At 47.0% G+C, this 22,078-nt stretch overlaps 1 protein-coding gene across 1 annotated transcript in view; it reads left to right on the top strand.

The window, feature by feature from the left end:
- The window catches only part of Galnt2 (polypeptide N-acetylgalactosaminyltransferase 2), a 124,424-nt gene that overhangs the window by 64,332 nt on the left and 38,014 nt on the right, over nucleotides 1-22,078 (top strand). Inside the window, exons 2-3 of the mRNA XM_051201836.1 lie at nucleotides 1,976-2,069; nucleotides 11,983-12,136. Coding sequence (XP_051057793.1) covers nucleotides 1,976-2,069; nucleotides 11,983-12,136 — 248 coding nt within the window. The remainder of the gene's footprint in view (nucleotides 1-1,975; nucleotides 2,070-11,982; nucleotides 12,137-22,078) is intronic.

The raw sequence follows: 22,078 nt of genomic DNA, 5'->3' as shown, positions 1-22,078 counted from the left end.
TCTGCGTAGATGGTTCCTCTAGGGGGCAGCAGCTCTTCCTGCTCCCTCCCACCCTCCTCTTTCTCCTTCTCACTGTTGGGGATTTTGCATGGAAGTCCACTACAAAGCAATCCTGTTTGACCCCTAGAAAAGTATTTTTGAGTTTTAATGACACGTTCAGAATGAGCCCCCAGTGACCTGTTTTAACTAGAGGGTTAGGGTTTGGGACAGCTCCTTAGCAACTGGGTAACCTCTGTAATTGCTTAAAATCTCCAACTCTGGGAGTCAGACAAATGATGATGAGCAGTGGCCGGTACTCAATGGGTATTCCCTGACAGTGCACAATTTAGTAATCTTTCCCTCTCCTCCCATCCATGCGCCACATTCTTCATACTTGTTGTACTCTGCTTCTCCACCACCTCCAGAATTAGGGTTATGGTAGACAGAGGTTATGGGGAAGGTGTGGTCATGAAGAAGTTAGGGGCTGGGTGGGGAGAAAGTGTATTTTGAAAACCAAAATGCTGATAGTTGACCTGGATGTGTTGATTATGTGACTGCCACAGACAAGGGCTTGATGAAGCCACCAACTCCAGAGACAGCGTCAGCATTCAGTTTTAATTCAGGGTGAAATAGCTTGATTCGGTAGCCAGAGTATTTGAGAGATCAGGTGCCCTGGTGGGAGGGGAAGTATGATTAGTCACAAAAACTGGCAAACCAGCTATGAAATGGAAATGGGCACTTAATTAAAAGATGGCACTGAGCAGCCCTGTAGTGCCGTAGCCGCCTGGTTTAATTTCTAATGGTTCCCTTTACTGCAAAGCCACAGTTGGTTAGCACAGACTGCTGCGTTTCTAGGGTCACTGCATAACCATCACCAGTGGTGGGTTGAAAGTTTATTTATAATCTAATAATCAGAAGAGCCTATTACAAGTATCATTTTAGAATCTTCTGGCTGCAAGAAAATTCATAAACAGGGTCCAGATGCATGTTAAAAACATTTGTTATTATGTGGAGCAGAAAGCACTGGGGGTCGGTGGGGGCTGAGAAGCTGTGTGCTAGGTGGCCAGTTCTGAACATGATTTGGAGGAGGGGGTCAGTGTGTTCTTTGCCCCCACCCCACATGCCCTTCCCATGATAAACCCAGCCATATCACTGCAGTACAGAAGCCTTGGGAGGAAGGAAAGACAGCAGAGGGGAGGGGCCCAGGACAGGATGACTTCCCTTAAATGCAGATTATGGGCAGGGCAAGTAACATTTGGAGAGAGTATGTCTGTTCACCAAGGCCCAAGGAAATCTTCGAGCCAGCATAGCACAGCACAGCAAGCACACAGAGCAGGCCAGTCCAAGGAGTGTGGCTACCTGGATAACAGGCTAGTCTGCCAGGGAGGGTTCCCTCTGCCCAGCATCTTCATCTGCTCTGGAAGTGGCCTTCCACTAGGCTGGGCCCATGGGCCTATTTGGGTTATACACAGAAACACTTTTTATTCACAGAAATCAGATTGAAGTGGGTGGAAAATACATTAAGTTATATGGCTGTAGAGCTGTTATTTAGTTTGATTTAATGTTGATAAATGACAGCCAATTGCTTGCCCATATGGGTGGGATAAATTCCACCAGGGCTTATGTCCTCTGTGAGCTCCTGGTTTACCATCAGTCCTGTGACATATTAGCAGCTCAGAGGGCCCAAGCCTTCGAGATTTCCCAGAGCCTACTCTATTTCCATGACCCCACGTCCATGACAGTGCTGTGCTCAGCACATAGTTGGTGTGGTCCTTACCACAGAGCCTGGGATTCTGAGTCATCTTTCCATTGGTGTGCAGTCAGGTCACAGCCAGAGGGAAGTGCAAGTGTGTTCCTGCAGAGATTGTCCTATGCTGGGAGCACTCCTTGCACACTGTGAGTTCCCCAGGGTGATGGCATCATGAGACACAGCCTCTGAAGTGAGTGAAGGTGAGCCAACAGACTGATAGCTCATCCAGTGTCTTTGTTTCCCCAGGATGACTGGAATGACATCGACTCTGTTAAAAAGAAAGATCCTCACCATAGCAATGGAGATGAGAGAGCACACAGTGTGGAGACCCTCCCTCCAGGTACTGTATCTGGGGTGCCCCCCCCCAATTGTGAATGGACTGAATGTGGTGCTAGAAGCAGTGGCTTGGGGCAGAGAATGAATTTATTAAGCTGCTGGACGCTGCCCAGGAGCACACTTTGGCTTTTCCCATCAGGACATTGGTGGGTGCTCAGCAGAGTTTATTGAAAGAGAAAGAGTAAATTATAAACAGAATCTGAAGTCTTAGTTCATGTAAAAATTTTAGATAGACTTTTAAAAGGAGTTTTAGGTTCATAGCAAAATTACCAAAAGATCCTTAATGTTCCTATGCCGTATATTCACCTTCCCCTCCCATCTATATTCTCACCAGAATGGGACACTGGGAATAAGCCATGACATACACAACACACATACATACATGCGTAATTTATTTTTTTAAACTTATAATTCATTTTACATACCAATCCCAATCTCCCCCCCCCCCCCCAGTTCCTGAGCTCCCCTTGCCACTCACTCCTCAGAGAAGGTAAGGCCTTCCTTGGGGAGTCAACAAAGTCAGGCGTATCAAGTTGAGGCAGGACGAAGTCCCCCAACCCCTCCCCACATCCAAGGCTGAGCGCGGCATGCTCATGCACCTGGGACAGGTCCTGGTGCCACTGCCAACCTCACTTCCCCTGCAGATCAAGCCACATAACTGTAACCCACATACAGAGGGTCTAGTTCAGTCCCGTGCAGGTTTCCCCAACTGTAGATCCATAGTCTATAAGCTCCCACTAGCTCAGGTAAGAGGGCCATGACTTAAATTAATTCAGGGTCACCAAAAGTCCACAGAGAGGGTCATTATTGGTGGTAGAGCATATTCTGTAATGTTTTTATGTTTTTTGTTTTTTAAAGATGCAATTGTGTGTGTGTATGTGTGAGTGTGTGTGTGTGTGTGTGTGTGTGTGTGTGTGTGTGTGTGTGTGTATGTGAACACATGTATGTGGATGCCCATAGAGGCCAGAAGAAGGTGTCAAGTCCTTGGTCTTGTAAGCCACTGGATGTGGGTTTTAGTAACTCAACTTAAGGCTGCTGCAAGAACAAAAAGCACTCTTAACCACTGAGCTGTCTCTCCAGCCCTAACTGGTTAATTTTTGCACTTACCAGTAGTCCATTGCCTAGATATACCACAGTTTAATTTTGCATTCATTTGCTGAATGCTGTCAATTTTTGAATTGCTTGCAAGTTTTGGCAATTGTGAATGAGGCTACTGTATAAATAGTGATAATGCAAAACACAGCTTTTATCCCAAAGGGAATAGGCAGTGGTTGAGTCTAAGTCAAATATGAGTAGCCATGGCCTAAGAACATGGATTTGGGTTGCCCTAAATGACGTGTCCTACCATGGAAGAGATTCTGTGAAAATACAGCAAAGAAAAGATCATGAAACAAGATGTTCACAAGACCCACCAGTGAGGACAGTTGGTAGGCAGGTACAGCAGAACAAGGCATCTCCTGGGGTTTTATGTGCAGTTTTCAGGCACAGGGACTGGTAAGCAGCTGTGAAGGAGACTAAAGACAGCAGGAGATGGTGTTGGCTATGGATCCAAAATTGTGTGTGTTACTTTCTAGAATTTTATTTATGCCACAGCCCCTTTTGAGTTAGTTTTTGTGAGAGATGGAAGGTGCCTGTCTAGGCTCCTGGATTGATTGATTTATGGGTGTCCAGTTGTTAAAGGTTTACTTTTTCACTGGGTAGTGGTGGTGCAAGCCATTAATCCTAGCACTTAGGAGATAGAGGCAGGCTGATTTCTGAGTTTGAAGACTGCGTGGTCTACAGAGCAAGTTCCAGGACAATCAGGCCTACAAAGTGAAACCCTGGCCCAAAAAGAAAAAGAAAGTTCACATGGCATTGAGAGCATGGAGGAAAAGGAAGAAGGCCTTCAGAGAGAAGAAACTGCCAAGCTGTATAACTCCAGTCCAAAACCCAATGAAGGAGTTAAAGGAGGTTGCACGGCCTCCGCTACCATCAAGAAAACTACAAATGTGGGTGTCTTCATAACAAGCCAATTCACATCCAAAGACTAATAGGGGAGTTTGATCAACAGCAGAGTTATGGCACCAGAACTCTGCTTGGACCACAAGATGTGAATAAACTTAAGCTTATTTTTTAAAAAGATGAGTTGTTCTAGATTAGTGGTTCTCAACCTTCCTAATGCTCAGCCTCATCCTGTGGTGACCCCCCAACCATAAATTATTTTTGTTGCTACTTCATAACTATAATTTTGCTACTGCTATGAATTGTAATGTAAATATCTGGCATGTGACCCCTATGAAGGAATCATTCAACCCCCAAAGGGATCATGACCCCATAAATTGAGAACAGCTGCTCTAGATTCTAAAAGATGAAACTTTGCTAGTTGGAAGTTTCAGTATTAATAAACTTGAGTTACTTGTTTCCCCTCTATTTTACTTTGCTTCCCTATATTTTAAAGCTATTTTTTTTTTCTGCCTCTCCCGAATTGTTTGTTAATAGAAGCAGGATTTTAGACATTGGGAAGCCAGTGTCTATGCATAAAATCAAATTTTCCTTGAAAAGTTGTGTTTGTCATTAGAGATGAATTTTTTTAGGTAGGTATCAGGAATGGAAGCTGCATGTGCTTAGAACAAAACAGAACAGTAATGTGCAAGGTGAATGAATTTGGATAAACATAGCCTATTTTCTGACCTTTTAAAATGCAAACTGTTTGCTTTAAATGGTAGAATATTTAGACATTTGCACAAAATAAAAAAAATCAAAACATTGTTTTAGAGGATTAAAAAACAGAAAGTTGTGTGAATATTTGTGTAGTTTTCTGTGCACATACATACAAGCATACATACATATGTACATACGTATGGGCTGCTTGACTCTAGAGTGTTAAATATGCCCTGTGGGTTAAAGCCCCATTTCAATGGCTGCCTTAAGGCATTTATATGGTATGGTTGATCAGTAGCTACACTGTTTCCCGAAGGTGCTAACAGCCATGGGAAGTATGCTGTGGCCTGCCAGCATCAGAATATGTGTGTGTTCAGTTTGTGTGTCTGAGAGCTGATGCGGATGTGGGCTTCCTGAAGGTAAAAAGCTGCTACTGGTGGGTGGGATGCTCAGGTTAAACAACAGATGAGTGTTACTGTAGGCTGTCAGCATTGTTTGTTTGTTTCTGTCAAATTGCTACTTCTGTTGTAGAAGACAAGCATTTCCATTTCAACAGTGTGTCAGCTTTATTAATGTTGGGCAAAACATTGATATGTTATAAAAATGAAACAGATCTATAATTTTGTGGGAAAATGTAAAGTTAGGTAGTTTATATACTGCTATAAAGTATTTTTTGAAGAGAGATTTACAAAGAAGCTATTACCCACATTAGATGTATATTTAAAGATTTGTTTTTAATCCTGGATACCAGGAATATAAAAACAAGTGGATATATTTAACCATAATATTCTATAATTTAGAAAACAGCACAAACTTTAATTTCATGGAGTTTACCTGTTACCACTGATTTAAACTATCAGTTGTCTCCTCATGGGGGAACATAAGTTATGTGTATCATATTTTCAAAATGCTGCTGGTTGAGAAAGGAAGCATTAGGTTTACAAACCTGTTCTGAAGTGTTTGTAAAAATTTTGGTAGTATCTTTAATAAAGATGTTTGTCTCCAGCATCCAAAAAACAAGATGGAAAGAAGGTCACTTTTTCTGTTTCTTCCCTTTGTCAAAAGTCAAACAACTGGGTGTATGTATTTCTGGCTTCTTATTCAGATCAATTGTTCTATTTGTGTATTTTACAAAAACATAGTTATTACAACTTTATAAAAGTCTTAAATTTGGGTGCTGTCAGCCCTCTGACTTCAGTTTTCTCTTTCAGGGTAGCAGTGGCCCCTCTGGGTCTTCTGCTGTTTCATTTGCAATAGAGTCTGTTTGTTGGTGGCCACAAAATAGCTCGCTGAGATTCTGATCGGTATCGGTATCGCGTTGACTCTGTGGGTCAAGCTGAGAGAGCTGACATTTGACAATAGTGTGTTCCCTGCCCACAGACGTAGACTATACGGCCATTTATTCCATTTTTCTCTGCTATCTTTCATCAAAACTTTGTAGTTTTCTTCATATAGTTCTTTTGCATAGTTGGCTAGACTTAAATGTAAGATTCATTTTGGGGGGTGCCAATGACCTTGTGTTTCTGTCTTCAAAACACTGCTTATATGCAACAATGCAGCCTTTCTCTATTAATTAGTCTCATATTTGCAGTCTTGCTGAAATTGCTTTCAGACACTCTGTTTTTGTTCCTTTCATATTTTATACATAGATAAGCATGGCATTTGGCAAAGATGGTTTTATTTCTTTCTAATTCATATAGCTTTTATTCCCTTTTCTTGTCTGTGTTAACTAGAACTTTTGGGGCAGTGTGAAAGGGGATGGCCCTCTTTCCTTGTCTCATCAGTGAGTTGTGTTTCTCATATTTGAGCTATAGATTTGTTTCAGACATTCTTCATCGACTTAGTTCACTAAGAGTGTCTGCCATGGAGTGTTGGGTTTTGTTAGGGACTCTTTCTGCATCATTGGATATGGTCATGTATGTGCTTCATTGATTTTCATTTGTCCATTCAACCTTGAATAACTATTATAAGTCCTACCTTGGAATGGAATTCTTTTTGTACATTCCTAGATTTGATTTGCTAATATTTCACTGAGGATTTTTATATATGTCCATGGAAAATGTATTTTATAGTTTTACTTTCTTCTGTTGTCCTCTGGCTTTGGTGTTAGGTCAATTCATTTCAATTACTGCACGTAATTGCTAGGTGTCCATCACAGAACCAAGGAGCCACCAGGCTCCCAGAACCACTCACTTACACACTGGGAACTGCTGCAGCCCACACTCTCAGCAGAAGTAGGATGTTCACAGTAAGGTGTCTTCTATGTTCTGACCCACTCCCAGTGGGTTCTCCCCTGGGAGCAGGGCCTTCAGAAATACCGGTGGATTGTCATTGTTCTGGGTGGTAGTGACTGAAGTGGGTGGAAGCAGCATTGGGTGAGGATCCTGCAGTAACTGTGACTGCTTCTGCAGAGAAAGGGCTTAGGAGGGAAAATGAACTGCATGCAAGCTAACCTGGGCTACAGAGTGAGACTTTATCCCCCAAACAATCATGCAAACAAACAAAAGAAAATACTGCACAATTCAGAGAAGAGCTTTTGAAGATTCACCCATGAAGATTTGGAGGTGGGCATAAACCTCATGAGTGTAGAGCAGCTGCTCCTGCACACTGCTGTTTGAAACTGCTGGTTTAAGAGCATCGGTAATTCTGAACAAATTCTGTGTGTCTTTCCTGCAATATCTGGTAATTACTTAGATTTATTGATAAATTACTTTTCATTGCTTTGAAGTTCCTGCTTTTTCATCCCTAATAATGAGTTGTTTTAGGATGCTTTTATTTCAAGAGAAGGTTTTCACAGTGCAGTGAGATTTTCTTCCATACCGGATAGCCAGCAATAATATCATTTGCATCCTTCATTGTGGAATAGGGCTTGTTTGCTGCAGTTCCAGCCTTGTCCTGGCCATCTCTTCTGTGCTGGGCACTTGCTAGAGCAAGGACATCATGAGGTTTTTCTTTCAAGCACAGGAATGTTAGGTTCAGTTTGAGATCAACCAAAAAATTCAGGGGCTTCGTGGGCATCGGTGTCTGTCAGTGGGTTGTTGCTCCTTTTTCCATGCGGTCCCAGGAGAAGATGGTTCTCCTCTAGACAAGCATTCCACCCAGGGTGCTGCCATTTGCTTGAGCTGCCTCTGCAGAGGAGTCCATATTTGTGCAGAACTCAGAGCCTCAGAGGCCCTGATTTGCAGGCTCCTGTCTCCCCAACACCTGTGGTGACAGATGGTGCACCCATCCTTAGGAGTATGTGTTAGGTACCCTGCCTTTGCACCCAGAAGCCTCTTAAGAGCATGTGTCTTTCAGTGCTTGGTTTCAGACATGCACCAGGCCATGTAAGTTTTTCAGAAACTCACTATAGATTGATGCAATTATTCTTTTAGGGGTAGAGTTTAATAAAAACAAACAAAAGTTTAAGGACATCTTACATGATTTTAAGTTAAAATGTATTGATGTGAGTCGTGTAAAGGCTGGCACATCCTGATTGAAAAGCTGTGTGGTATTTTCAAGTTCTAGATGAGTTGTGAGAAGCCTGACATCAGCTTTCCTCTGGCCCTGAGGTCACTCAAGCCCTGAGCTGTGTAGGTAGCCTCCCAGAGATTCTGCCCTGTGTGTAGCAGGCCTGTGGGTGCTACTGCCCAAGGTCCGGTGATGTGGGAAGTGTCTTGAACTGAACTGGGAACCCAAGGATTGCTGCCAGAGGAGTGACTTATGAGCCTCACAGGAGGCTGTGGGATAGAGACCTCTCTGGAGCCCAGCCATGTCTAACTAAAATGTTGAGTAGCAGTCCAATGCAGGGCTGACCTACTACAGTCTGAATGTCAGGAGAAGTCTCTGTGGGAAGAAAGTTTAGGAGGATATGGGTAGCCAGAGGCTGGTATAGCTGGTATGTGAGGGTAGGCTGTGACTAGACAGGACAGTGTAGGGTTATGGAATGGCTCAGAAGACAAAAGTGGAGGATGTCATCTTCACAGCACCATCCCTAGGGTCTCCTCTTCAGGGCCCACAGACACATACTTCCTCTCCCAAGGGTATAGTGATCTATGCTCACTGACTCATCCCTCTCCTGGCTGAGTTGTTTCCATGGCTGCAGGCTGGGGGCTGGGACTGTTGGACAAGAAGCACTCATGCCTTCTCTTGCTGTTAGCCCAGCCCTTCCTTCAGCTTGTCTCCACTTGCCTTCAGAGACTGACCAGCCGTGAGTGACAGGAGAGGAAGGCCATCCCTTCTCCATCTCTGGTCTCTGGGGATGACATTAGAAAGGACTGTGTAGGTGGCAGTTGTTTTCACCCTGAAGTGCCTGAGCTTTGGTCGTAGGCTTCTTGTTTTCCTATCTGCCAGTTGGAGGTCTTTCCTGGTCTGCTGGAGCCAGGAAATGAGAGCCAGTGTGAAGCCGAGCTCTTCCAAGTCAGGCCTGAGCTTTGGCTAGTTTTACACTCAGCTTCAGGCAGCTTTATCCAAGATGAGACCACGGTAATGAAGCATTGGTTGGCAGGGATTTGTGACTGGGATGCTGAAAGTGAGAGCCAACAGGTGAGTGGGGCTGTGACCAAGGAATTCTGGGTTCCATCCTATGGGGGAATTGAAGATTGGAGTAACACCAGGGTGAATGGGAACCTGCATGGTCCAGTGCTCCTCAGAGGACATGGTCTTGAAGGTGCCCTTAGACTAGTTATGCACACTTTCTGGAGAGGCAGGGAGCCCTGCGAGACTGCCTGGGGTGTGGGTAAAGACATGCTAGCCCTTTGTGTTCCAGCCCAGTCAATGTGGTCTCAGCATGCACTGCACCGCATAGCTCTGCTGGAAGGCCATGCCTGAGAGAAGTCCACTCCTAAGCAAACCTGCTGATGAATGTTTTCATAGCCCTGCCCAGTGAGCACCTGCTCTGCAGCTAGCTTGGGGTGATGTGCTCTTTGGTTCTCACACTTTATTTTCCTATCATCTTTGGTGATGAAGCTAGCTCCTGCTGCCTCCTGTGAAATGTTGTCTTGGGCTTTTCCATCATCTCAAGGTGGGGGTGTGTGGGAGCAGGGCTCTGACTGGTGACTGGAGACTTTTCCATAAGCCTCCTTCTTAACCTATCACAAAATTGATGTTTTTGGGGGTTCCCCCCAAAAAACTTGTAATTTCCAAAACTGAAATTTTAAGCTGTTAGGAGTGCAGGTGTTTTTGTGACTGTCAGGATTCAGTTCATTTTTCTATCTTGTCTGCCTGTCTGCGAGGGCTGGGCCAGACTCCCGGACAGGCTCAGGTGTGGGCCTCGCTTAGAGGCCATTGGCCAGGATGGAGTGGAGGCCAGCTGGGGCTGGGCCAGGCTAGAACACCTTCACCTGAACTTTCTTTCTCTACCTTCTGCTGCCTCTGCCCCAGAAGTCTCAAGCCTGACAATTCTGTATGGTACAGACCGATTTCTAGGATGTTCTTGAGCCCAGTGTTTCACAGATTATGGGTTTTGAACCATTATTAGATGATGAAGCCAATTTTATGTCACACCCACATGAAAACACTGACTGCACCCATGCCTTCCCTCCAGCGAGGGTGGGTGTTATACTGTCAGGCTCCAGCCATGTGTGTGAAGCCTCTCGACTTCTGATTGTGAAGTGATGTATGTCACAGTTGAACACACCCGCAGCCCCCATGGTGTTTTCACATCCCACCATAATTTCTGAAAAGAAAGGATACTTCAGTCTCCAGCCCTGTGGCTTTGTGCTGGAGAGAGAGTCAACATCAGAGCAAAGTGAGATCTGTGTGTCCAGCTGGAGATGGTCATGGTCAGAGGGAGGAGCTGCTGCAGAGCACTGGTATTTACTGAGGTGTCACAGAGGCCCCTCACCTCAGCTCACATAGGCTTTCTATGGGGCTCTCTTGTCCCCAGGGTTAGATATGGTTCCCTAGTCTGTCTCCATTACCCTCAGAACATGAACACTTCAGTAAGGTTAGGCCTGCCTTGCTCATTTATGCCTATGGATGTAGCATGATACCAGTATGTGACCAGTGCCTCAAAGACACTGAGGCAAGGCTGTGAGGTGCCCTGCAATTTCATAGCCTGACACACCACATAAAACCCTCTCCATGACCACACATCACCCCCAGAGAGGGCTTAGGAGTCTGGACGATAGGGAAGATGCCAACAGGAAGGAGTTGAAGCAAGACTAATAAATGTCTGGGGGTGAGTGTGGACAGGTTATTCTACTGACCTCTCCAGGAAAGGACCTGTATGTGAAGAATGGCTGGATCCTGTCTGTCATAGGGCTGTCTCTGACAGCCATACTCTTCACTTCTCCATAAGGCCAGGCATTCTGACAGCTGCAGAGAGGACCAAGAAGGCCTCACAGGAGGCTCTGGGAATACCCTTTGTTAGGGTGTGGTATTTTCTGCACTGTAGAAATATGTCCCTCTCCCAATGGCCATTGACTCTGCTGACAGTAGTGGGATTCAAAGGGAAGCATGTTTAGGTATATTGGATGCACGGGGAGTTGCAGGAATGAATAGTGAATACCCTTAGCCCAGGGGTATTTAGCAGCTTAGAACCCTCTTCACTGGGAGGAAAGAGGGGAGTGCATGATGATTTTAGTCAGCCCAGATTACACGTAGCAGGACTGGGCATGGCAGCAGGAGGGTCAGGAGGCAAGACCATCTGTAGCTGCCTAGTGACTTTGAGGACAGCCTGAGCTACATGAGATACTGTCTTAAAAACCAACCAACCAAAAGCGCAGACAGCAGCCTGGGTGGTGTGACTCTAGCACCCACCTTCCCTCCTACCACCTGCATCTTAGCCACTGACCTTCTCCTGGAGGCTCAGTCTGGAGGTGGGCTAGAGTGCCTTGACTGTCACCTCTGCTGCTGCTGGGCACTTTCAGTACCATCTCCTGGTGGCTTTGCTCTGGGTGTTGGTTTATTCTTGTGCCTGGTTGCACAGTGGAGTGTTTTATTAATGTATACACACATTGTCTCTCCATTGCCTGCCTGGGATGCTCTGGGGACGTGACCAAAGTCCCCGGCAAGGTGGACAAACAGAAAGAGAAATGGGGCTAGAGTTGCTGGCGATGACTGGCAAGCATTGCTGAAGCCTGAGCGCCAGACCTTTCACTCTTGTCTTGCAAACTGCAGACTCAGCTTCCCATATGACAGTGCTCGGGATGTTTTCAAATGCTTTCTATGATTCAAATTGTCATCCTATGAACAAGCCAACGCCACTGTTTCTTGATTTAGAACTCACTGCTGTCTCTGGCAACACTCCGGTCTTGTATCTACTTGTCCCACACCCTCTGCTCTGCGTTTTCCAGGGAAAGTCCGGTGGCCAGACTTTAACCAGGAGGCATATGTTGGTGGGACAATGGTTCGTTCTGGGCAGGATCCCTATGCACGCAACAAGTTCAACCAAGTGGAGAGTGACAAGCTGCGCATGGACAGAGGCATCCCTGACACCCGGCATGACCAGTAAGTCCCTCCAAGCATGTTGGAAAAGAACTGGAGGATCAGTTCCTTGTGCCACTGGATTTCCTCACCCAGGTAGTGTTGCTGAAGCAGGAAAGATGCTAAAGAGAGGCTTATGCCTCTTGGTAGTCTGCAGAGGCAGCAGGCTATTGACCAGAAGGAGGAGAAAGTTGTATGGGCCTTGTATTTGCTGATCATTTAGTATTTTGAAGCTGCGTTCATAGATATCATTCACAATCTTGGAAGGAATAAAATCTAAACTTTCATTTCCTGGGCCAGCTCTAGTGGGGGGGGGCATCTTGGAAATCAGAGAAGAGCTTGACTAATGGAGTAGGGCTGTCACACGCTCTTCTATTTTCCAGGACTTGGGTGGAGGGTGGGTTGACTCCATCAAGCTCAGCCCAAGGCATCCTCAGACACTGAAGACCAGTCAGCTGCTGCTTACAAGGAAAATGCTATTCACAGCCTTGGACCTCTCCCCTATGCCCCGAAGATTACTGTAAGACCCTTGGCAGAGCACTGTTCACTCTGGCAGCCCATGGTGGGCTGGTTGGGTCACTCCAAAGTGAGGAGCCACTTCTCATACCTCTGAACCCTGAGGGCAGCTGTTGTCCTGAGTAGGTGGATCTTTCTATGAACAAAGTTGCCCCCATAGCCACTCATTTCTTGGGGAGTGGAGCATGCAGTGGATCTCTCATCTGCCAGTAGTCAGACTGTCTAGCTGCATGTTCAGAAGCACTGCCTGGGAGCCATATCTCTGCTTCTGCATGCCAGGCACAGGCATCTGGACAGGATCTGGGACACCCAGGAAAAGGAGCCTATCATCAGGTGGTACCATATTCATTTGGGGCTGAATGAATTCTTCTACCTGGTTGCTATCCAGGTGCCTGTCATCTCTGGACACTCACAGACACATCACAGATGTGCTTTGTTGAGTTCATATCTCCCATCACAGTCGAGAAACTGAAGAGGAAAGCAGAGCAGGGAGGCAGGAAACACACATCTACCTAGAGGACTGGCAGACTTTCTTAGGATTAGGTAGTGGGTACTGCTGGGGGTTCAGCCCTTTCCTTATTAGCCATCTTTGGGTAGTGGTCAGCACTGTTATTCCACAGTTTTGCTGTCCTTTGGGACCAGGGAAGCGCCTGTGGATCTTTTAATATGTGACCCATGTAAGCACACTGAAATACATTCATGGTGTCAACTTCACCCTTCTCCATCCACACCAGGTGACTGTCTTCTTTTCTTTCTTCTTTTAAAGGCGGTTTCATTCAGCTTTCTTTGTTGTACTTCTGGTCATAGCCATCCTGTTTCTAAAACAGGGGCAGCGGGCCTCCGTCCCATTGCCCCTGAGAGCTCTGAGTGGAGTTTTAGACTGTGAAAGCCTTGAGCCCAGAGTCCTATGCAGAGTCATGGGTGTATGTATGTCTGGGGACAGCCCCTTGCTGTTTGCAGATGAGATGGTCCAGAGTGTGTCCCCACTGCTTTTCTCCCAGCTAATAGCACTCGATGTCTAGATGCCTTTCAGGGACCCACTTGAAGGTCTTCAGAAGGCATGATGGGACATGCAACATTTTCTTTATATCCCAGAGAAGAAGCAGGTGGATCAGGACCTGCCACCATAAGGCTGGAAGGGTCAGTGGTTATCAACATGACAGGATTGTACTCACCTTGGAGACAAGGCTTTGGCCATATTTGCAAGGGAGTTTCTAGATTAGGTTAATTGAGGGAAGGTCTCACCTCAGATATGGGCAGCAGTGTCCCATGAGCTGAGATCCCAGACTAAATAGAGAGAAAGCAAGATGAGCACCAGCATTTATCTTTCTTTGCTGCCTGGCAATGTCCTGTGACCAGCAGATGTCATGTTAGGCCATGGTAAAATGCACTGTGAGCCATAATAAACCCTCCTTTCCCTAGGCTATCAGATATTTGGTTACAGAAGTGACAAAAGTAACTAATACAGGGCTTAGCCTCTGGGAATAGAGCCAGCAGAGTTAGGGTAAAAGAGTCACCTGTCCACTTGGGCTGATGGAACTTTAATCTCCATGTGAGTGATCGTTGAGCTTTGTGTCCCCAGCTGTTGCTGAGCTGGTTCTCCCACCAAGATTTCACTGTGGAAAAGGTGTGAATGGGACTTTCAGCCTGGGCTGGGCTTCTCAGCTGTTGCCTCCATTGTGAGCTTCTCAAATCCCCTCAAACTCTATAGACATTAGTTTTCAATATTGGCAATGATTGTTTGTCCAAACTAATCTTTGATTACCCCTTCCAGGATGGGTTGATTGCTGCCTGGCCTCCTTTGCCTGTGTTACAGTGGCCGCTGGGAGCCTTTCCTGTTGGGTAGATTGGGGTAAATTAAATCCTGCACAAACCCTGACAAGCCTGGAAGAGAACTTTGACAACTCTCCTTATGTTGGCCCCAGGAATTCATCTCATGGCATCAGTGGAAAACACCAGGCTTTCTCTTTGGCACCCCCCTAAGGTTTCTGGGAGAGCAGTGATAAACCCGACCCTTTCATGTGAGTGTCTGGCTTCTAACTCTGCAGTATCCTTGTGTGTGGGCTGAAGGCCGACCTCACACAAGAGAAGTAAGTCTCCTGTGGACATGGGGCTGCAAGTGGGACAGGTGAAAGCAGATTCCAGATGTGCTGCCCAGAACCGTATGGCCTGGAGTGATGCCCTTGTTCCTTTCCGTGCTCCCATCTGTGACTTCTGTTCCCTCCCAAGTGATCGTGACTGTGGTTCTTTTAGGTGCTTTTTGTCTCACAGGACCCCATTATCTCAGGCCAGCAGCCAGTGGGAACATGGGTGCTTGTTGGCATGTTGAAGTCCTCAGTCTCTAATGTGTCTGTATTTGGAGATAGGTTCTTTATTATGGTTAAGGTTAAATCAAGTTTGTAAGAATGGGCCCCAGATCCAGTGGGACAGGTATCCCAGTAAGAGGATGGAGGGGAGGAACGAGGTGGGGGAAGACAGAGGGAGGTTGAGGGATTGAGAGTGAGGTCTTCCCCTTGGCCATATGAGGACATGATGGGAAGGTGGCCATCTGCCAGCCCAGAAAGAGGCCATACTGAGTGCCAACCCTTGATCATAGGAAGGTCTGCATGAGATGAACTACCTGGCAGAATAGGAGCAGACAGCAGAGAAGGCCACCTCCATGGGCAGCCAGGGTGGATGTGGCCCAGCAGGTTCCGAATGACTCAGAGAGCACCTTGTCTTTGCATCCCTGAGCCTTCCTCTTCCTCCTATTCCTCAACAATGGGGTATGTATGGGCCAGGCAGGTCTCTTTGCTTGTGGGGCCATTAGAAGTGTTTCTGTGAGGACAGTATGCAGCTTCCAAGCAGAAGTCGGAGTTTTGGGGTGTTTCCTCTCTGCCAGTAGCTCAAGGTCATTTACTTTAAAATCTTTTCTGTTGGGAAACCAACAAGCCTTCATGGATACAGTCAGGGATTCTTTTCCCTGTTGGCCAAGCCCCACCCTTTGTGTTTGTTTCATTAAATCCCATGAAAATGAAGTTGTTTGCTGAAGGCAAATTCCCCCAGCTTTCCTTTGAAATGTGCTTGTGTCTCACACTAAAAGATGGTCTATTAGGGTGTCCTGCTGAGTCCCTCAGAGGGGCATCTGATGAGGGGCTGCCCAGGCTACAAACCTGTTTGTCCAGCAGGCTTTCAATCTAGAATGTCTGTCTCTGCCCAGTTTGCACAGTGTGGTTGCTCAGCTCTGGTGTTTTGAGAACTCTGACTTAAATGGCCACCTTCCAGAAAGACTGGCTGTAAACAGCCCTCACAGATGCCACACTCTTGGGGATGTCACTGGCTTCCATCAGGACATTGCAGGGTAGTTGGGTGTTTGGCTTGTTGGGTCACCAGCAATGACCATATTCTGAGAGGGCCTGGCCAGGATTGGAACTGTGAGGTAGTCATACATACCCCTGACAGTGTTACTCTGGAAAGTAAACACCACTAATGCCAAGAGAAGGCTGTGCCAGGAGCCTGCCAGCACAGAGGGGGGCCTTGGCAAGATGATCTTTATGGGACCTATGATTTTCCATTGTGAGGCGAAAGGCCTGGGTGAGGGCATTCCGGTCCCTAGTGTAGCTGAGGGACCAGAGCACCCCAAGCTTGGTGTTGCAACATATTACTTGTACTTCTGGGTTAGCATCTTTTAGTTGGAGGGGCGTCATCATTGTGGTGGGGCATCACCTGTGTGCTCCCTCCATGTGTCATTAGGCAGCCGGCCTTGCAGGCCCCACAGGCTGTGGGGTGGAGTTTAGCTGAAGCACAATTTGCGTTCAGTCTTGTGTGCCTTAGTTTTCTCCATCAGTGTACACTGGCATGAGGGAGATAGATAGGGCTGTCTGGGGACTTCATATCTAAGTTCCTCAAAGCCTTGGACTCAGAGCTCACCAGGGCAGCAAACTGGAAATAAGCAAGCCCAGGTGTCTCTCCTGTGGAGTGGTTTGGATCAGGCTTGTGTGTTAAAGGCTTGGTCCCTAGTGCAGCTGGGTGGAAACACGGGGAAAGTGACTAGATCTTAAGGACCCTGACTTTGTCCAGGTATCGATTGTGGATGGCTTCACGGTTTGTTGGGCTGTTGGGAAGGAATAGAAACTTGTGAGGTGAGACTCAGTTGAAGAAAGTGTGGCCCTGGAGACTCAGTGTTGCACCAACTCCACATCCCCTCCTTTCCCCATGCTTCACTCAGCTCTCCTCCTGCAGTGCCTTAACTGACCCTCAGCGATAGGCTGGGTGATCATGGACTGAGGCCTCAGGAACTAGGGGTCAAAGTAAACCTTCCCTGACTTTGGGTTTACTTTTATGGGTCTTTTGTCACAGTAACAGATGGCTGACAAATATCACCAGTAAATAGGTTTTGGCCAGCATAGGCAGCTGAGACCCTCAGGATGCCACCCTGAATCTCAGTAGCCCTCATCCCTGGGAAGCCAGCAGGATTATGAAGTTAATTCTATGCCAGTGGTATTCCACAACCGCCAAGCCAGTGTTAAACCCAATGCCCACGAGAGTCCGTGCTCCCAGCTTCCAGGTACCGTCTCTGCGCTCTGCTGCTGGATGCAGTTGCCTTGATGCCATGCTCCAGAATCCTTTATGGTCCTAACTTTAAGCATGAGCCTCTGGCATGTAACCTCCATGTACCTAAAATCAGCAAGCAGTGAATATTGACAGCTGGCAGCTGAACTCCCAAGGGAAGCTGGTTTTTCTGGCTCAGATGGAAGGGTCCCGAGAAGCTGCAGGTGGGTTAGCTATCATTGTCCAGTTCAGGTTCCCCAGGAAGGCAAGGGAAGGGCCTAACATCCAACAGTGTGTTCTTTTAGTTCCCTTTGTGTTGTAGCCACAGACTGCTCTTCTCCTGTATAAGCTCCCTCCCCTTTGGACCCTTTGAGATTTAACAGGCACTGGGGCAAGTACCTGACCCTGGAAATGTGTGGTTTGGGCAGCAGATTTCATTTTGACTGTGCCAGCCTCTCTGAAGGCCTTGAGGGAGTCACCACCCCCAAGATTGTCAGCAGAGTTACAACGCTTATCCCCACATGCATGACTACACATGTGGCTCAGTCTCTCCATCTGTTTTGCTGGGCAGAAATAGGTGATGCTTAATCAGTAATGCAGATTTGGTTCCTTATTCTGTGGTCCTTCCTTTCTTCCTGGAACCTGGGCTTCAAGATAGCCGTGGGTACATTACATCTCCCAGCCCCCAGCCCAGTTCTGCAGCCTAGTGGAACAGCTCATGACTGAGCAGCCATCACTTTCTAAGTTTGCCCAGCACTGGGGACACTTACATGGATTCCTGTGCTTGTTTGTCTGAGATTTGCTGCTGAGTGTTTGTTCTTCCTAGTGGGCCAACACCCTTGCCATATGAGGTCTCTGCATCATTGATTTTGAGTCCTGTACACATCCTGGAACCTTTTATGTGAAGTGGGTAAAGTAGCCTCTTGTTCATGTCTGGACTCCATCTGCTCTAACAAGCTTTGTCTTGTGGCAGGACAATTTAGTCCTTGTGTGTTGGGTGTGCGCTCTGGAGAACTGAGTTTAAGGCCAGTATCACACTGTGTTCCAAGTCCCACCTGCTGTATCCAGTCCACCTGTCCTTCTTCCTGGTGAGTGTTTCTATCTTATCAGCCGGTTAAAGTTCCTACTGTGATAAACTAGCAGAGTCCAAGTTGAGTGAGCATTTGTTACTTCTTAAGCAGCACACCTCCCCACCCCATTGGTTTCTGTACACACACACACACACACACACACACACACACACACACACTCACTCACTCCTTAAGAAGGGTGTGTATATGAGACAGACAGAACTTCTCAGGACATCTTAAATGTCCTTCATTTCAGTAAATACCCTTGAGATTCATCCAGTATTTGTGTTCCTGTCCTCATTCCTTGTACTTCCTCTTCCTGCCTGGCACAGTTGTCCATCTGTATCCCACAAGCATATCACAGTGGCTCCTCTTGGTACCAATTCACTGGCAGTAGATCCTATAGATCTGTCTGAAGACATCTGTTTCACGTTCATTATGAGTTGCCCCCTCTCCCCAATTAAGAGTGCAGAATTCTTGCATGGCAGTTGCTTCTGCAATCTTTCTTTGCCCTTCAGTCATTCTGTCTCCCACTGTTCCTGGTGAAAATTAGCTATGACTTGTTCTTCATGGTCAGTTTGTCTTTGATTACAGTTAGATTTTAAGATATATCTCTGTGTTTGCTTTTTGGTAATTTATAAGAACTTGTGAACATTGTTCTTTGTGACTTAAGTCTATTTTGAGGTTTGAAGAGTTTGAGAGGCTTGAGTGCCTGGAACCTCCCTTCTGCCAGCCTTGTGTGCCCCTTCTCTCCCTGGAAGTCCCTTACCATGTCCTTGTTGGGTATTTCCACTGGCCCTCTGCCCTCTTATGTTCTTATTTTTAGTCCTCTGTCTCCATGTAGGCTGCTTCCTGCTTAATGACTCCTGCATGTCAGTATTATGTCTGCTGAATTTCCACATAGAATTGCTGTGTTCTGGTAGTGAACAGGTGTGGAGATATTTGAAGGCTATCCCTGCTGTTTCTATCTCCCAATGAAGATATTCTTAGCAGATAGGATAGGTAGATCACCTTTGTACCATGCAGAACTGAATCACAGCCTAGGTTCCATTGAACAGGAGAAGTCTGGAAGTTTCTAGGTCTTTCTCTTTCTAGGAAGCAGCCCCTAGGATTCCCACCCTAATTTCAGTCCCTTTGTTTTCAAGTTCTGACTTGAGTTCTGGCTTCCCCAGCCAGGGTACCTCCAAACTTGGGCTGGTTTCCTGTCCACAAGACCATTGCTCTGTTGGACAGATTTTGCCCTGGTGGTTTCACAGGTGAGGGGAGGGCAACAGAAGTGCTGGCCCCATTCTCAGGGTGCATCTGTCCACCTGGCCCACTCTCCAGGTGCATCTGTCCACCTGGCCCCATTCTCAGGGTGCATCTGTCCACCTGGCCCACTCTCCAGGTGCATCTGTCCACCTGGCCACACTCTCCAGGTACATCTGTCCACCTGGCCACACTGTCCAGGTACATCTGTCCACCTGGCCCACTCTCCAGGTGCATCTGTCCACCTGGCCCACTCTCCAGGTGCATCTGTCCACCTGGCCACACTCTCCAGGTACGTCTGTCCACCTGGCCCACTCTCCAGGTGCATCTGTCCACCTGGCCACACTCTCCGGGTACATCTGTCCACCTGGCCACACTCTCCAGGTACATCTGTCCACCTGGCCCACTCTCCAGGTGCATCTGTCCAACTGGCCACACTCTCTGGGTACATCTGTCCACCTGGCCCACTCTCCGGGTGCATCTGTCCACCTGGCCACACTCTCTGGGTGCATCTGTCCACCTGGCCCACTCTCCAGGTACCTCTGTCCACCTGGCCACACTCTCCAGGTACATCTGTCCACCTGGCCACACTCTCTAGGTGCATCTGTCCAACTGGCCCACTCTCCAGGTGCATCTGTCCACCTGGCCACACTCTCAGGATGCATTTGTTCACCTGGCCACACTCTCAGGGTGCACCTGTCCACCTGGCCCCAATCTGGGTGCATCTGATTCTCTGCAGAACTTTCAAGGTAATTTATGCATCTCATCCATACCTTTCTACTTTCCATGAGCACTTTTGCCCCAGAGCAAAGGACTTTATTGTCACTAAATGTAGAGGAATGTTTTATTTGGAATCCTAATCCAGTCTGCAGTTAATGGTTCCTTCATCTTACCCTAAGACTGTCTGTCTCAGATGAGAGTGAATGAGTAAACAGAAGTGTTGTGGACACAGGGAGGGATGATGTGACTTTTGTTAGTATCTGTCACTTGTTAACCTGCGACCAAGGTGGAGATGATCTCTGACCCTTGGTTTTTATCTGCAAAACAGTCACAGTGTAGCTATGACTGTCTCTCAGTACTGTCAATAAGCGTGGACATCTGTGGAAATATGAAAGGCTGTGAACCTCTCACTACTGTGCAGGCGTTGGTCATTGCTGTCCTGAGACCGGCAGCTTGTGTTGTGTGAATCAGCTTGAGCAGACCAAGCTGTGCTCTGGGAAGCTTTGTTCTGGACTCATGTGGCATGCTAAGCTGACCTCGAGGTCAGACCCTGAGTATGCTGTGTTGCTCATGAATATATGGCTCATTCTGCAGCAGAACAGCAGACACACAGTTTGAGGGAACACCTTTGAAACCATGACCCTGCCTACTATGGAGGGAATCAGAGCAGGAAAAACAGACTCAGCAGGATGGCTTGATAAATAAGGTCAATACAAGCTGTTCTCCACTAGCTGCCCACTAGACAGCCTTCACTTCACCATCACCAGAGAAGGGGCAAGTTGATGTTGCTTTGTTCCCAGTACCCCGCAATTGATCCTAGGACCTCACACATGCTAGGCAAGTGCTCCTCAAGGGGATGTCTTTTTAACTTTTTTATTTTGAGACAGGGTTCTCACTTGCCTAGGCTGATTTTGAACTTACTGTATAGAATAGCCTAGGAGGTCCCTGAGCCTAAGTTTGTTCTGCCTCAGCCTCTTATGTAGCTGGATTTAAAGATACATAGCAAGAGGCCCAGCTCATTTGTCTTTGAAATAGAAAAGCTTTGTGTAGTATAGGAAGGTGACAGCATGATATAAGGGTCTTGCCTTCTGGGACAATTGGCCTACATTCCATACTTGGAGGTGGTTTTAGAAGTTACATGTCTTTTGCTGGTGAGCAGTCAAGGACATTGGTTAATGAATGGTACTTGACTATTCTCTATGCAGACCATGTAGTCTTGAGATACTGGGTCTTGGTGATGTAGTCCATGAGTGCCCAGAACCCCTACTTCAGTCTAAAAAAAATTTAGATGAATACAATAACAGCCATTTCCCTTAACTGTATCCGAGAACCCATAGGAAGCTGGAATGCATGTGCATATACATGTGTACTGTGTGCATGAATGTGTGTGCATATGCACATGCCATGGGTACAGGGCAGTGAGACCCAGAGGTACATTGTGAGGATGTTGGCTTGCTCTGCTCACCTAGGCCCCTTTGTGCCAGAGTCACAGAATGCTGGGTGCTGGCCAGGAATAGAAGTGTTTTTCTCTCCGTTCCGGAGGATCACAGGATCAGGGCATATGGGTTTGTTGTCTGGAGAGCTGGTTTCTGCTCCCGGGATGGCACCTTGGGTGCTGTGTGCTCCCGGAGAGAGAAGCGGGAGGTGGAGGGTTACATTATTTCCTGTGAAGTAACGTACGGTGAGGACAGTGGTGACCTGCTCATTTCTCTCACCATAGGTGGCATCTGTACAGTGCAGACACATGGGGCTCGCACTGCTTCTGCATGCAGGGCCCTTCTCGTGTGTTTGGATTGAATCAAAATCCACTATCAAATACGATAAGAGTTACCCACCCATGGCTTTTTTTCCCTTCTTCTTTCTGTTATGATGTAGTTGTAGG

The sequence above is a fragment of the Phodopus roborovskii genome, unplaced genomic scaffold (genome assembly GCF_943737965.1).
Source record: "Phodopus roborovskii unplaced genomic scaffold, PHOROB, whole genome shotgun sequence".
In the NCBI taxonomy this organism is placed as follows: Eukaryota; Metazoa; Chordata; class Mammalia; order Rodentia; family Cricetidae; genus Phodopus; species Phodopus roborovskii.
This window is presented reverse-complemented; position numbering and strand designations above follow the sequence as displayed.